General features: G+C 35.0%; 1 protein-coding gene across 1 annotated transcript in view; it reads left to right on the top strand.

Moving 5' to 3' along the window:
* Positions 1 to 12,341, top strand: part of LOC127871883 (ribosome quality control complex subunit NEMF-like) — a 34,599-nt gene that overhangs the window by 1,688 nt on the left and 20,570 nt on the right. The window contains exons 2-11 of the mRNA XM_052415146.1: positions 374 to 442; positions 3,918 to 4,020; positions 4,333 to 4,458; positions 5,517 to 5,662; positions 6,783 to 6,850; positions 7,330 to 7,419; positions 9,206 to 9,279; positions 9,825 to 9,968; positions 10,755 to 10,817; positions 11,633 to 11,758. Coding sequence (XP_052271106.1) covers positions 374 to 442; positions 3,918 to 4,020; positions 4,333 to 4,458; positions 5,517 to 5,662; positions 6,783 to 6,850; positions 7,330 to 7,419; positions 9,206 to 9,279; positions 9,825 to 9,968; positions 10,755 to 10,817; positions 11,633 to 11,758 — 1,009 coding nt within the window. The remainder of the gene's footprint in view (positions 1 to 373; positions 443 to 3,917; positions 4,021 to 4,332; positions 4,459 to 5,516; positions 5,663 to 6,782; positions 6,851 to 7,329; positions 7,420 to 9,205; positions 9,280 to 9,824; positions 9,969 to 10,754; positions 10,818 to 11,632; positions 11,759 to 12,341) is intronic.

The raw sequence follows: 12,341 nt of genomic DNA, 5'->3' as shown, positions 1-12,341 counted from the left end.
ATCGTTTCATGATCACATCTCATTGACCATGATGACGTCAGTGTACTTTTTTTGCTATAGTTTGTTTCTGTTTTAATATGTTTCCTATAGTTTTATTTTCAGAAACAACATTTCTTGCAAATACATGTAGCTTTGCCCTTCTGTTTAAATACCTAGTTGAAAGTAGAAACTTTACATGCTTTGACAAAGTAATGTGTAGGTATGAAAAAAGCTAACCTATTGTATAAAGCAATAGTAGTTTCCTTAAAAAAACTATTATTTATATAATATAGTTAAAAGTGGAAAGTATGTTGAACAATGCTGATGACCAATAATAAACTTGAATCTTTGGTAAAAAATTGGTGATATATTGATGATTTTATTTCAATTCCAGGTTTGTTAGTATGCGTGTTATGAATGTGTACGATGTAGACAACAAAACATATCTCATCCGACTGGGAAGGTAAGACTGAAGAAGTTTGTCTGTATTATTACGGTATTATCGTTATTATTAATGAAAGATATTGATCTTTAGAGTTTAATTTGCAATTGCAGGCTCAGGTACTACTTTAAAGTTACTTGGGTACTCTTAAGTATACTTAAGGTAACGCACCTCTAATGATTTCCCGCGATTTATTTTACGATCATTGTCGATCTTCAATGATCGCTTATTTCCGAGAGATGCATTTTATTTTTTTCAAACTTTGAATTTTGATATATGTTTAACTTATTCATTTAGAATACATTATTTTCACTATAAATATTGACTTTGATCCAATTATCATCTGAAAAATACGATTTCGCGATTTCTTCAAAGATCGAGCGAGCCTTTTTACCCGTTTACTTATGGATATCTAATTTAAAGTTGCACTGATGTGAAGTTGTCGTGGCTGAGTGGTTAAGGCGATGGACTAGAAATCTTTTGGGATCTTCCCGCGCATGTTCGATTCCTGCAGACATCGCATACTTTTTGCGACGCGTTTTATTTCTTTTCTAACGTAATTTGATTTAATATAGCACATAAGCTATGTTTATTGTTAAATATGTTGAAAATTGTATGCACATCCTTCAATTTAAAAATTAAAAGAACGTTATGGCTAAATTGATTAATTTACTGCTGAAAATACGAATGATGCATGTTGCATTTTTATTTTTATTTCAAAAAGTAAACGGTAAATCTGTCTATTTTTTGGTATTTTTGCTGTATATAATGTTTCTAAAAAACTAAGTTTAAAATATAACTTAAATGATACTATTTTGAATTTTATGACACTTTGTTTTTAACCGACCCAATTTTTACTTGGCTGAAATCACTTACATTTCATGGCGCAATTCCATAGATTAAAATTTGTAAAAGATAAATGTCTGTAAAATAATACTTATTTCATCTTGTTTAAACTTTAAACACCTTTACTACATCTGTACACACCAACTGCATGCCCATATTTGGAAATTTTAATGAATTATGGAACTTTTATATACCCCAGGGGTGAAAATAAACTGGACAAAAGCCGAGCGTGATGGTGGTTTTGAAAAAATCAGTATATTTTTTTTAAAAGCATGGAAAGCCTACCTACAAATTTGCATGTAGTTCAGTGAAATGATGCTGATTAGGAAAATAATTAATTAAATAATATTTGGATATGTGCCCATTAGAGGTGCGCTACCTTAAGTATACTGCCATTTACTCTGGGTACGGAAACTGTGCTTAACCCTTTGCATGCTGGGAAATTTGTCGTCTGCTAAAATGTCGTCTGTTGAATTTCTAAAATTAGCATTTTCTTCGATTTTTTTTCAAACAATACTATCAGAATAGCAAACAGTTTGGATCCAGATGAGACGCCACGTTCTGTGGCGTCTCATCTGGATCCAAACTGTTTGCAAAGGCCTTTAAAATTCAGCTCCAGCGCTTTAAGGGTTAAAAGCTATGCTCCGGGGCTACTTTTTAGTATATTTTCCGTACTTTGTTATATATTAAGAGTAACCAAGGTACTTTAGTCTTTAAAGTTTAAAGTATTACCTATTTGTTTGTAATGATAAAACTATAATTTGCATATAGTGGCACTATAAAAAAGTATAATGATCATAGTTCAGGGATTTCAATTAAAGGGGCCTTTTCACAGATTTTGGCATTTTTTAACTTATTCATTAAATGCTTTATATCGATAAATGTAAACATTGGATCGTTACAGCTCCAGTAAAAAATCAAGAATAAAATTTAAAAAAGGAAAAGAACATTGCCCGGTCCAGGTTTCGAACCAGTGACCCCTGGAGTCCTGCCAGAGTCCTGAAGTAAAAACGCCTTAGCCTACTGAGCTATTCCGCCGAGTACACATACTTGACGTATTTTATACCTTATATAAGCAATCTTCGTAGTTTCACAAAATTTAACGACAAAAACAGAACTCTCCAAATTATTCAATCGTTTCGCGTTGCAACGCTTTATAATTTTTAGGTTTTAAAATCGTCAAAAGATGCATATAATGGCTATATTAGACCATGGTAAATGTTCAGTATTACTGTTTCCTCACAAATATCATAACTAAAACGAAAATATGAGAATCTGAAACAACTTTTTTCAATTTTGTCAATTTACCAAAGCGTGAAAAGATCCCTTTAAAGCACAATCCTGCTTTTTAAGCCAAGCATTTTGCAATTTTCTCACTTTTGACTCCTACTAAACTTTTGCCTTGAATCATTTTTTGAGCAAACGTTACTAAGAAGCTAACCCCAAGAGGTATTTTATTTCTTGGGAATTGTAATTTTGTAGTATTGTTTTTGTAAAGCAATATTTGCATATAACACACATGCAGAAACAAAAAACTCCTGGCTTCAATCTTTTCAACCCTGACAATTTCAATGAATTACCAGCAAACAGTTTTTATACTCTTGTTTGTAAGAATTTATTGAAATCCCTGAAATTGTTGTTACCTTTTGCTTCTAAAACAAGGCTTTTTTTCATCATTTTGGGAATATGAACCCTTTGAAATTGAGCATTTTGGCATCAGTTTGCTCTAAATATGGAAAAATACTTAATTGTTTTTTTTACATACATTTTGAGCTATTGGTGATAAATCTTACATAAACCAGAAAATTCCAGACATAAAAATGTCTGTGAAATGAATCTGACAACTTAAAAAAACTCTTTCATTATTGAATTACTAACACACCAAAAAGTCAAACAAGTAATGGGTAGTTTTGATTGAATTTGGGAAAAAGAATTCAGAATCGGACCTTATATTGGCTTAAAAATCTTCATAAACAAGACCCTGTCAGATGCAACAACATATTTTATGAGTTACTTAACAAATTACAAAGCTTTCAAATTTTGACTCAAATTTGAATTTTTTAACTTCTACAACTGTCACTTAAAGTGATATTATGGGCATATATTTTTCACTGTTGAATTGAGCTGAAAAGAATTAAACGGTCAAAAGAGTTAGTTAAAATGTGGTAACTGACCAATTATCTGCAACTCATCTTGCTACCAGTTGTTTATAAATATATATATTATATTCGATATTTTACATGAACCACCCAGTTCTCTAAGCCGAGCGGAACTGTCTTTTTATTAGGATCGGAGTTAGTGTTCATGTGTCGTATGAACGAATCTGCACTAAAACTAAATTAAGATTCACATCGTACATCAAATCATTTCTGTCGTCAGTTGTCAAAACGAAAGTACGGTTGATATTCAAATGCATTATTTTTCTCTTTCCGGGATATTGTTTTTGTATGACATTGTTGATTCTGCATAAACAAAAATAAGTGTACATGAAGTGAAAACACCAAAAATAAACAATGGTTGCGATAGACACCTATAAACATAGAAAATACTGTTAGATGCCCATAATATCACTTTAATACCTGTAATACTAATGTTTGTGTGTTTTGATATTCCACCTGTTTTAATGTTCCTAATGTCATTTTTCCTCAAGGCCAGACGATAAAGCAGTGATTCTGATGGAGTCAGGTATTCGTCTTCATAGCACTGAGTTTGAATGGCCGAAAAACCCGGCACCATCAGGCTTCTCAATGAAGGTAGAATGATTCTACTGAATTTATTTACTTGAAATACAAACCCTACCAGTATTTGCTAGTTTTAAAGCTTTGTGTTATTTATATCTAGTTGATTATGTCATGTTTAAGTTTACTTGCACTCTGCTCAAAGAAAAGCTATGTAAGGCCTTTTTATTTTATGGTAACAAAAGCCAAACGTTTTTCATTTTTATTTTTGAAGAAATTTGTGTTTATGGTAATGTCAGACAACTTCTATTAAAGAAGCAAAGTACTTACATCTTGATACACTTTTTATGATTATTCTTTTTACCTGGTGTTTTATTGTACACGTAGCTTCGTAAACACCTGAAGGGCAAGCGTCTAGAGAGCATAGAGCAGCTAGGTGTAGATCGTATCGTGGATATGACATTTGGGTCTGGGGAAGTGGCCCATCATGTGATACTGGAGCTCTATGATAGAGTAGGTATTGTGGGTTTTCGTACTATTTTTTACAATTTTAGTTTCAGGTCCCTTTGCCTTAACCATTTGCTGATCAGATACACACCTTGATGCTTTTGTTGTTATTGAAAAAATCCGATTTATTTAAAAACCTTTCTTTCTAGATTTTAAGACGTCATTTTCAAATCTCCAATACTGATAAGCAGCACTCATCATAAACCTGAACAGACTGCAAGTTACACGTCATGTTACATGCAGGCAGTTCTGAACAGACTGCGAGTTACACGTCATGTTACATGCAGGCAGTTCTGAACAGACTGCGAGTTACACGTCATGTTACATGCAGGCAGTTCTGAACAGACTGCGAGTTACATGTCATGTTACATGCAGGCAGTTCTGAACAGACTGCGAGTTACACGTCATGTTACATGCAGGCAGTTCTGAACAGACTGCGAGTTACACGTCATGTTACATGCAGGCAGTTCTGAACAGACTGCGAGTTACACGTCATGTTACATGCAGGCAGTTCTGGTTTAATACTGGTTGCATTTATCCATTTTCTCTTCATGTCTTTGACAGAAAGGGTTAATAGATGTGCTGACCCTTGGTACCATCAAATTCTTTTTTTTTAAATTTAATAAACCCTTCAGAGTACATGTATGCTAATTTACAACATACAAATCATTCTACCATTATAAACAAACACTGTGACATTTGTTTCCAGAAAAAATGTTTCTGTACAAAGAAAAAAAAAACTTATCCGAATATATGCCTTATGAGGAAGAAGTCAGATGAGCTATGTTGGCTTATTATTTCTGAAATATCATATTTGAGCCTTGTTCTGGGAACACTGGATGTAATACATGTGCATAAAGTGTCCTCCCAGATTAGCCTGTGCAATTCACACTGGCTTATCAGGAAGACACTTTCCGCTTAATCTGGATTTTCGTTTAAACACATAATACCTTATAAGAAGGTGTTGTCCCTGATGAGCCCGTGCAGACTCCACACGCAAATCTTTGATGACACATGTATTAAGCCCCAGAGTTATGTTCATTTCCTGCTATTTTCTGCTCCAGGGTAACATAGTGCTGACTGACCACACCTACACAATTCTCAACATCCTGCGACCCAGGACGGACGAGAGCCAGGATGTGAAGTTTGCTGTGCGGGAGATGTATCCCTTGGAAACGGCCAAACAGCATGCGCTTCCCACAGAGGAGCAGTCAGTACAAATTATTTCTTAGAAAATAGGGTTAAATGCATGTGCGTAAAGTATTGTTCCAGCTAAGCCTGTGCAGTCCACACAGGCTTATCTGGGATCACGCTTTCAACTTTTATTGTATTTTTTATTTAAAGAAACACTGGCCTTGATCCAGTTTAGGTGAAAATAGTCATCCCTTATTAGCCTGTGCGGACTACACAGGCTTATCTGGGACAACACTTAGCACACATGCATTAAACCTCATTTGCACAGAGCAAGGCTCATATAAATGTTGCTTTGCAACGCAATTGATAAAAAGGGCTCATCTGTCACAATTGTTGAAGGGTTTAGATTTTTTTTGTTATAAAGTTAGCACATTTAAACAGTCAAAGTCTGCATGTTTTCAGCTTGTGCTTTACATTTGATTGTTAGCCTGTTAATTTTGGTTATTCTGCAAGCAATGTTATGTCAGGGGATGAAAAAATAAAAAGTTACATTTATCATAGTTAACTATTTACTTGTTCATTGTTCACATTCATAATTTTATTAGCTCGGCTGTTTTCGGAGAAAACCGAGGTATTGTCATAGCCAGCTCGACGTGTCGTACGCTGTCCGCCATCCGCGTCGTGCTAAAACCTTGACATTTTGCTCTAAAATCAAAGTGCTTCCACCTACAACTTTGAAACTTCATATGTAGATGCACCTTAATGAGTTCAACACGCCACACCCATTTTGGGGTCTCTAGGTCAAAGGTCATGGTCACTGTGACCTCTAAAAAAAAATTCCTTCAAGCTTTCATTTATTTAAAACAGCACCCGCAGCCGAGCGTTGGCACCCGTTATGCAGTGCTCTTGTTCTAGATTTATTTTGCAATCATAATAAGCATATGTACATTCCAAAAGTGGGACTTAATACATAACTGAACATCTTCTTGTCACAACTCACAAGCCTAGAGGCTGTCTGGCTAGTATTAGGTAGGCTTCAAATTAGACATGGCAACATACATTATTCTAATAGCTAAAATTGACGTTTTTTTGTGGCATTGTGATATAATTTGTGATCAATTTAATTCTTTTATTGATTTGAATGCCTTCTTTCTGTATTTTCTTCCAAAGCATGGTAAATGCTTCTGTATTTGCAGATTGAGACAAATATTATTGTCTGGAAAAGAAGGTGATCCGTTGAAGAAGTTTCTTATACCTCATCTTGGTGAGCTTAATTTTACTGTATGATAAAAAGTTTTCTATCATGCATGTCACACATAATACTTTAAAGGTTAACTAATCTGAATAGAAACATTATTAATATGACAGTAAATGCATCATATATCCTTTACTAGAGTTGCAATAAATAAAAATCAATCTTACGTTTTCAAATAAGTTTTAATTGCGTTACAAGTTGAGTTTGTGAAATAGTAAATAAGACTGCACAATTGAACAAATCACTGTTTAAGTAGTGTGCAATGTTCACTAATCTTGTTTAGTCATCGTCAAAGTGGCTCGATAAAGCAGTCAGAATATGTGTATAGTTGTATGGTTTAAAATTTCCAATATTGCGAAGGGCGTGATATGTTGCCAAAAGGGTTTTAATTATTCAAACCTGTCATAGACTCAAAGTTGTCAGTTTCAATCAGCAGTTTTAACTTCAAGCTAATGTAATCTTATTATCTTTGATTCCTCTGTTTGCAGACTATGGGCCAGCTGTGATAGACCACTGCTTGTTGACCGCTGGGTTTCCTGACAATGTCAGGATTGGAAAGGGCTTTGACATTACCACAGGTAACACTGCTGCAGCTTCTAGCTTTGTGTATATTTTTATCCCAAGTTAATTTGCTGTTGAAAATCACTATCAAGTTTAAGTTTTTAAGTCTAAAATGAGCCGCATTCTGAGAAAACAGGAAAGAAAACAGAAAGCAGTCCGCACAGGCTAATCAGGGACGACACTTTCCGCCTAAACTTGATTTTCTGCAAGGAGGGACTTCCTTGAAACTAAAAATACCATAAAAGCGGAAAGTGTCGTCCCTGATTAGCCTATGCGGACTGCACAGGCTAATCTGGGACGACACTTTACGCACATGCATTAAGCCCAATTTTCTCAGAACAAGACACAAATCTTTTTATTTAAGCTTGATTTCAAAGACTCTTGGGACGTTTAATGGTCAAATTAGTACCATGTATTTGGGACGGTTGTTTTTGTCAAATTATTACTTTGTGTTTTGGACTGTTGTTTTTGTCAAACCAGTACTTTGTGTTTGGGACTGTTGTTTTTTGTAAAACCAGTACTGTGATATTTTGGACATTTTTTTGTTGAAACTCCTGTGCTTTCCACAGGCCCTTTAGCAGTCCCTCGCCGGGGCGCTTGCATGTTAAAAAACCATGGGGCGCTTGTAATTTTGCAATCAATGTGTTATTTCAGTAACTTCAACTAGTCAATACGTGCAGTAAAATCATGCAGATGATGCGTGACGTAATTGCCATAAGATGATAAGTGTGTGGTTTTGTGGAAGTTTGTTGGCTTTGTTCCCACACTCATCGGTACATGGTGTACACCTCAAAGCAGTTACTAACATGACTTATTATGGCAAACCCCATGTAATCCTGGTGGAAATTGTGCATTTTATGCATAATATTGTCAAGACATTAATTTGACTACTAAAGTGTTTTAACAGATTATTGTTGAAATCATTGCACACAACTGTAATTGTTTTGTTGAATTCTCAAATAAGCATAATTAAATTTGTAATCCTAGACACACATCAGAATTTTAATGAAAAAGCGACGTTAACAAATTCTAGCTTTGTCTCAATAAAACGCACATGAATATCATGCACACATGTGCAACGTCAGGTCATAACCATGTAAAGAGTGGGTGTGTTGATTGTTGTAAAAAAAAAAGCACACAACACGTCAGAATTTAGGCAATTTAGTCATGTTCAGTGGAAATAACCCCATTGGGTTATGAATAGAGACAGGAAAAGTAGTAGATAGAGTCAGGTTGATACAGATGTATTTGGGGAATCAATTTGGGATTATATGTATCTATGCGGGAATGGTTTAAAACAATTAAAAAATACATTGTTATCAATTCTATTTATAGCTTTTTTTTCTTGACTCGACTTTAATGGAAGTGCAGGCCTCCCTAACCCACCCCTAACAGTCCCAGGGTGTCTGCAAAAATCCTGCGGAAAGCACTGGTTGAACTTGTTTTTGTGTCTCTGGGCGATCTTGATAATGCCCCCAAATTAAGAGTCAAATTTAGGACAATCTGATTACTGAGGCAATACCATATCCATTATACAACGGAATTGTAAATTTCATTAATGATAAAAGCAACAGATACAAATGGCTCACAAAGATTTTTTATTTTTTTTTACAATTCCTTGATTGGTACTCATTATTACATTAAGTCAATTTGAACTACTGGTAGTTTTTGTGAATTTAAATACTTGTTCATATGAAATAACAATGTTTTAATGACCGATTATTTTTATCACATTTTATTGCACTTACTTTGCATAAGCTGAGTGTTTTGTTTCTTCACATGTGATATCTGGTTTTCTGTCAGATATGCCCAAGCTGTTGGTTGCCATAGAGGAAGCAGAAAGCTTATTGAATCTGTTCCAGTCCCAGAATTCAAAGGTTAGGTTTGTCATTCTTGTTGTTCTGGGAAAACTGGGCTTAATGTATGTGCGTAAAGTATAGTCCCAGATAAGCTATGTGCAGTCTGCACAGGCTAGTCAGGGACGCCACTTTCTTCCCAGGCTTGAATTTCATTTAGAAGAGACTTCCTTTAAACAAACAGTTCCATAAAATCATGAAGTGTTGTCCCCAATTAGCCTGTGCGCAAAGCAGGCTTATCTTGGACGACACTGTAAGCATATGCCCAGTTTTCTCAGAACATAGTAAAAACAACAACTTAATTGGTGTGTATGTTTAGAGCAATTAACCCATTGCCATGCTTTAGCAATTTACTCCCTGTTCATTGACAATTTGTGATACACTTAGGTTTAAAACTTAATCCAAACATGTACTGTCATACTTGGTAATTGTATCTTAATATAAGACCCAATCACTGACTTTGTTGAACAATCTAAACATTATCATTATCAATAATAATTTATATATGATTAGTAAATTAATAACTTAACATATCTACTCATTATTACTTGCTTCGACATTTTTAGGGCTATGTTACAAAACATGTTGAGAAGAGGCCCAGCGTGAAAGAAGGGGAAAAGGAGATACTGGAAATGTTCGATGAATTCCACCCGATGCTGTTTAAACAGTACGAGAAGAAAAATGTGCAGGAGTACCCATCCTTCAATAAGGTTAATGAATGATACATTTGTGTCCAAGTGTGATGGAAAGTAATTGGTCTGCTTGTCTTGGTTATGACAAATATTCACAGAACTTGGTGGACACAGACATTCATGACAGCTAATTTTCAACCTCGTCAACATAGTCTAAACTATAAGTTTAAATTCCATGGCGTAAATCTTCAATTGTGAAGTCATAGGACAGTGAAGCCTGTTCACGTTTGACCCAGCAATATTTGTTTAAATGAAACTAAGTTTAATCACCTGTTTTCGTTTTGACAAAATATTTTTTTTAGCTCATCTATTTTTTTTTTTTAAATTACCCCCCCCCCCACCCCCCCAATTTTTTTTGTTGAAACGGTTAAAACACAAATATTTATTTTATTATTTTATTTTTGAAATACCGTCCAACCATCGCACCCAAGAATCCCCTCCCCCCCCCCCACCCCCCCCCCCCCACCCCCGAATTTGTGTTGTTTTTTTTTGCATTTTTTTTTCGCATTTTTGGAAGATAATGTAATAAATGTCCACACTCCCACACTATACACCCCTCTTCACTCCACCCCTCCCTCCTTTGTGATTGAAATTGAGAGTCCCTTCCTCTTTAAAAAGAAAATAGATGAGCGGTCTGCACCCGCAGGCGGTTCTCTTGTTTAATTTTATATTATGAAAATAAAATGCTTTTTATTTTGACAATAATGAAAACATTAAAAGCTGATTGCACTTGTCTCTTGCCTAAAAAATTGACAAATAATTAAGTAAGAGAACCTCCTCATCGGGGTTTTTGTTTCTTTTCAGGCAGTGGATGAGTTTTATTCTCAAATGGAAGGCCAGAAAATAGAACTGAAAACACTTCAACAGGTTTGATTTGTTATTTGTTGACTGTTGAACAATATAATGTAAAAATGACCCTACAAGAATTGGTTTGACCTTAAATGAATAAACTGTAAGAAAATTACATCGATACATTATAACAAAGCTTGATACCTATAAGAAAATTACATTGATACATTATAACAAAGCTTGATACCTATAAGAAAATTACATTGATACATTATAACAAAGCTTGATACCTATAAGAAAATTATTTTGATACATTATAACAAAGCTTTATACCTTAGAAGTTAAATATCTCTGTCTCATTGAATGGTCTTTTATCATGATTTTGCCCACCTGGGAACTTTGATATATTCATTAACAATAAATATAATGACTTTGCATATAACAGAACGAAATGATCACCTTGAATACCAGGAAATAGGCCCTTTCTGTCAACATCCAGCACGGTACTTAGAGAATAAGTTAAAGTTAATATCTCAGACATTTTAAACTTGAATATTATGGTGAAAAACCCTTGAATCCCATGTATTTTGACACTGATGTTGAGCATTTACAAATGGCTGGAACACTTTTATAATTCTTTTGAGCCTTGTTCAGGGAAGAAGGGGATCAATGCATGTGTGTACAGTGTCAGAATGCATGTGTGTACAGTGTCATCCCAGTTTAGCCTGTGCTCGGGCTAATCATCGACAACATTTCAGCCATAACTTGAATTTCTTTAAGAAGAGCTTCCCTTTCACAAAAAATACCATGCAAGTGGAAAGTCTCGTCTCTGATTAGCCTTTGTGGGCTGCGCAGTCTTATCTGAGACAATTCTTAACGCATATGCATTAAAGGAGAAGCAGGCACTGAAGAAGCTGGAGAACGTGAAAAAGGACCACGAGAAGCGGGTGGAGGGGCTGCAGAAGGAACAGGAAGTGGACAAAATGAAGGGGCAGCTCATTGAGATGAACCTTGATATGGTAATCATACCACCTTGCATTGTAAAATAGTGTAAACTTGATATGGTAACCACAGCGTCTTGAATTGTAAAATAGTGTAACCTTGATATGGTAATAATTGCACCTTGCATTGTGAAGTATTGTAACCTCAACATGGTTATCATAGCACCTTGCATTGTGAGTTAATGTAACCTTGATATGGTAACCACAGCGTCTTGAATTGTAAAATAGTGTAACCTTGATATGGTAATAATTGCACCTTGCATTGTGAAGTATTGTAACCTCAACATGGTTATCATAGCACCTTGCATTGTGAATTAATGTAACCTTGATATGGTAATCAAAGCACCTTGCATTGTGAAGTATTGTTACCTCAATATGGTTATCATAGCACCTTGCATTGTGAAGTATTGTAACCTCAATGGTAATCAAAGCACCTTGCAATGTGAAGTATTGTTACCTCAATATGGTAACCTTAGCACCTTGCATTGTGAAGTATTGTAACCTCAATATGATTATCATAGCACCTTGCGTTGTGAAGTATTGTTACCTCAATATGGTAATCATAGCACCTTGCAATGTGAAATATTGCATACCTCGATAT

Source organism: Dreissena polymorpha, chromosome 3 (assembly GCF_020536995.1).
Source record: "Dreissena polymorpha isolate Duluth1 chromosome 3, UMN_Dpol_1.0, whole genome shotgun sequence".
Taxonomy (NCBI): domain Eukaryota; kingdom Metazoa; phylum Mollusca; class Bivalvia; order Myida; family Dreissenidae; genus Dreissena; species Dreissena polymorpha.
Note: the sequence above shows the minus strand (reverse complement) of the source record. Positions and strands in the feature narration are given on the sequence as shown.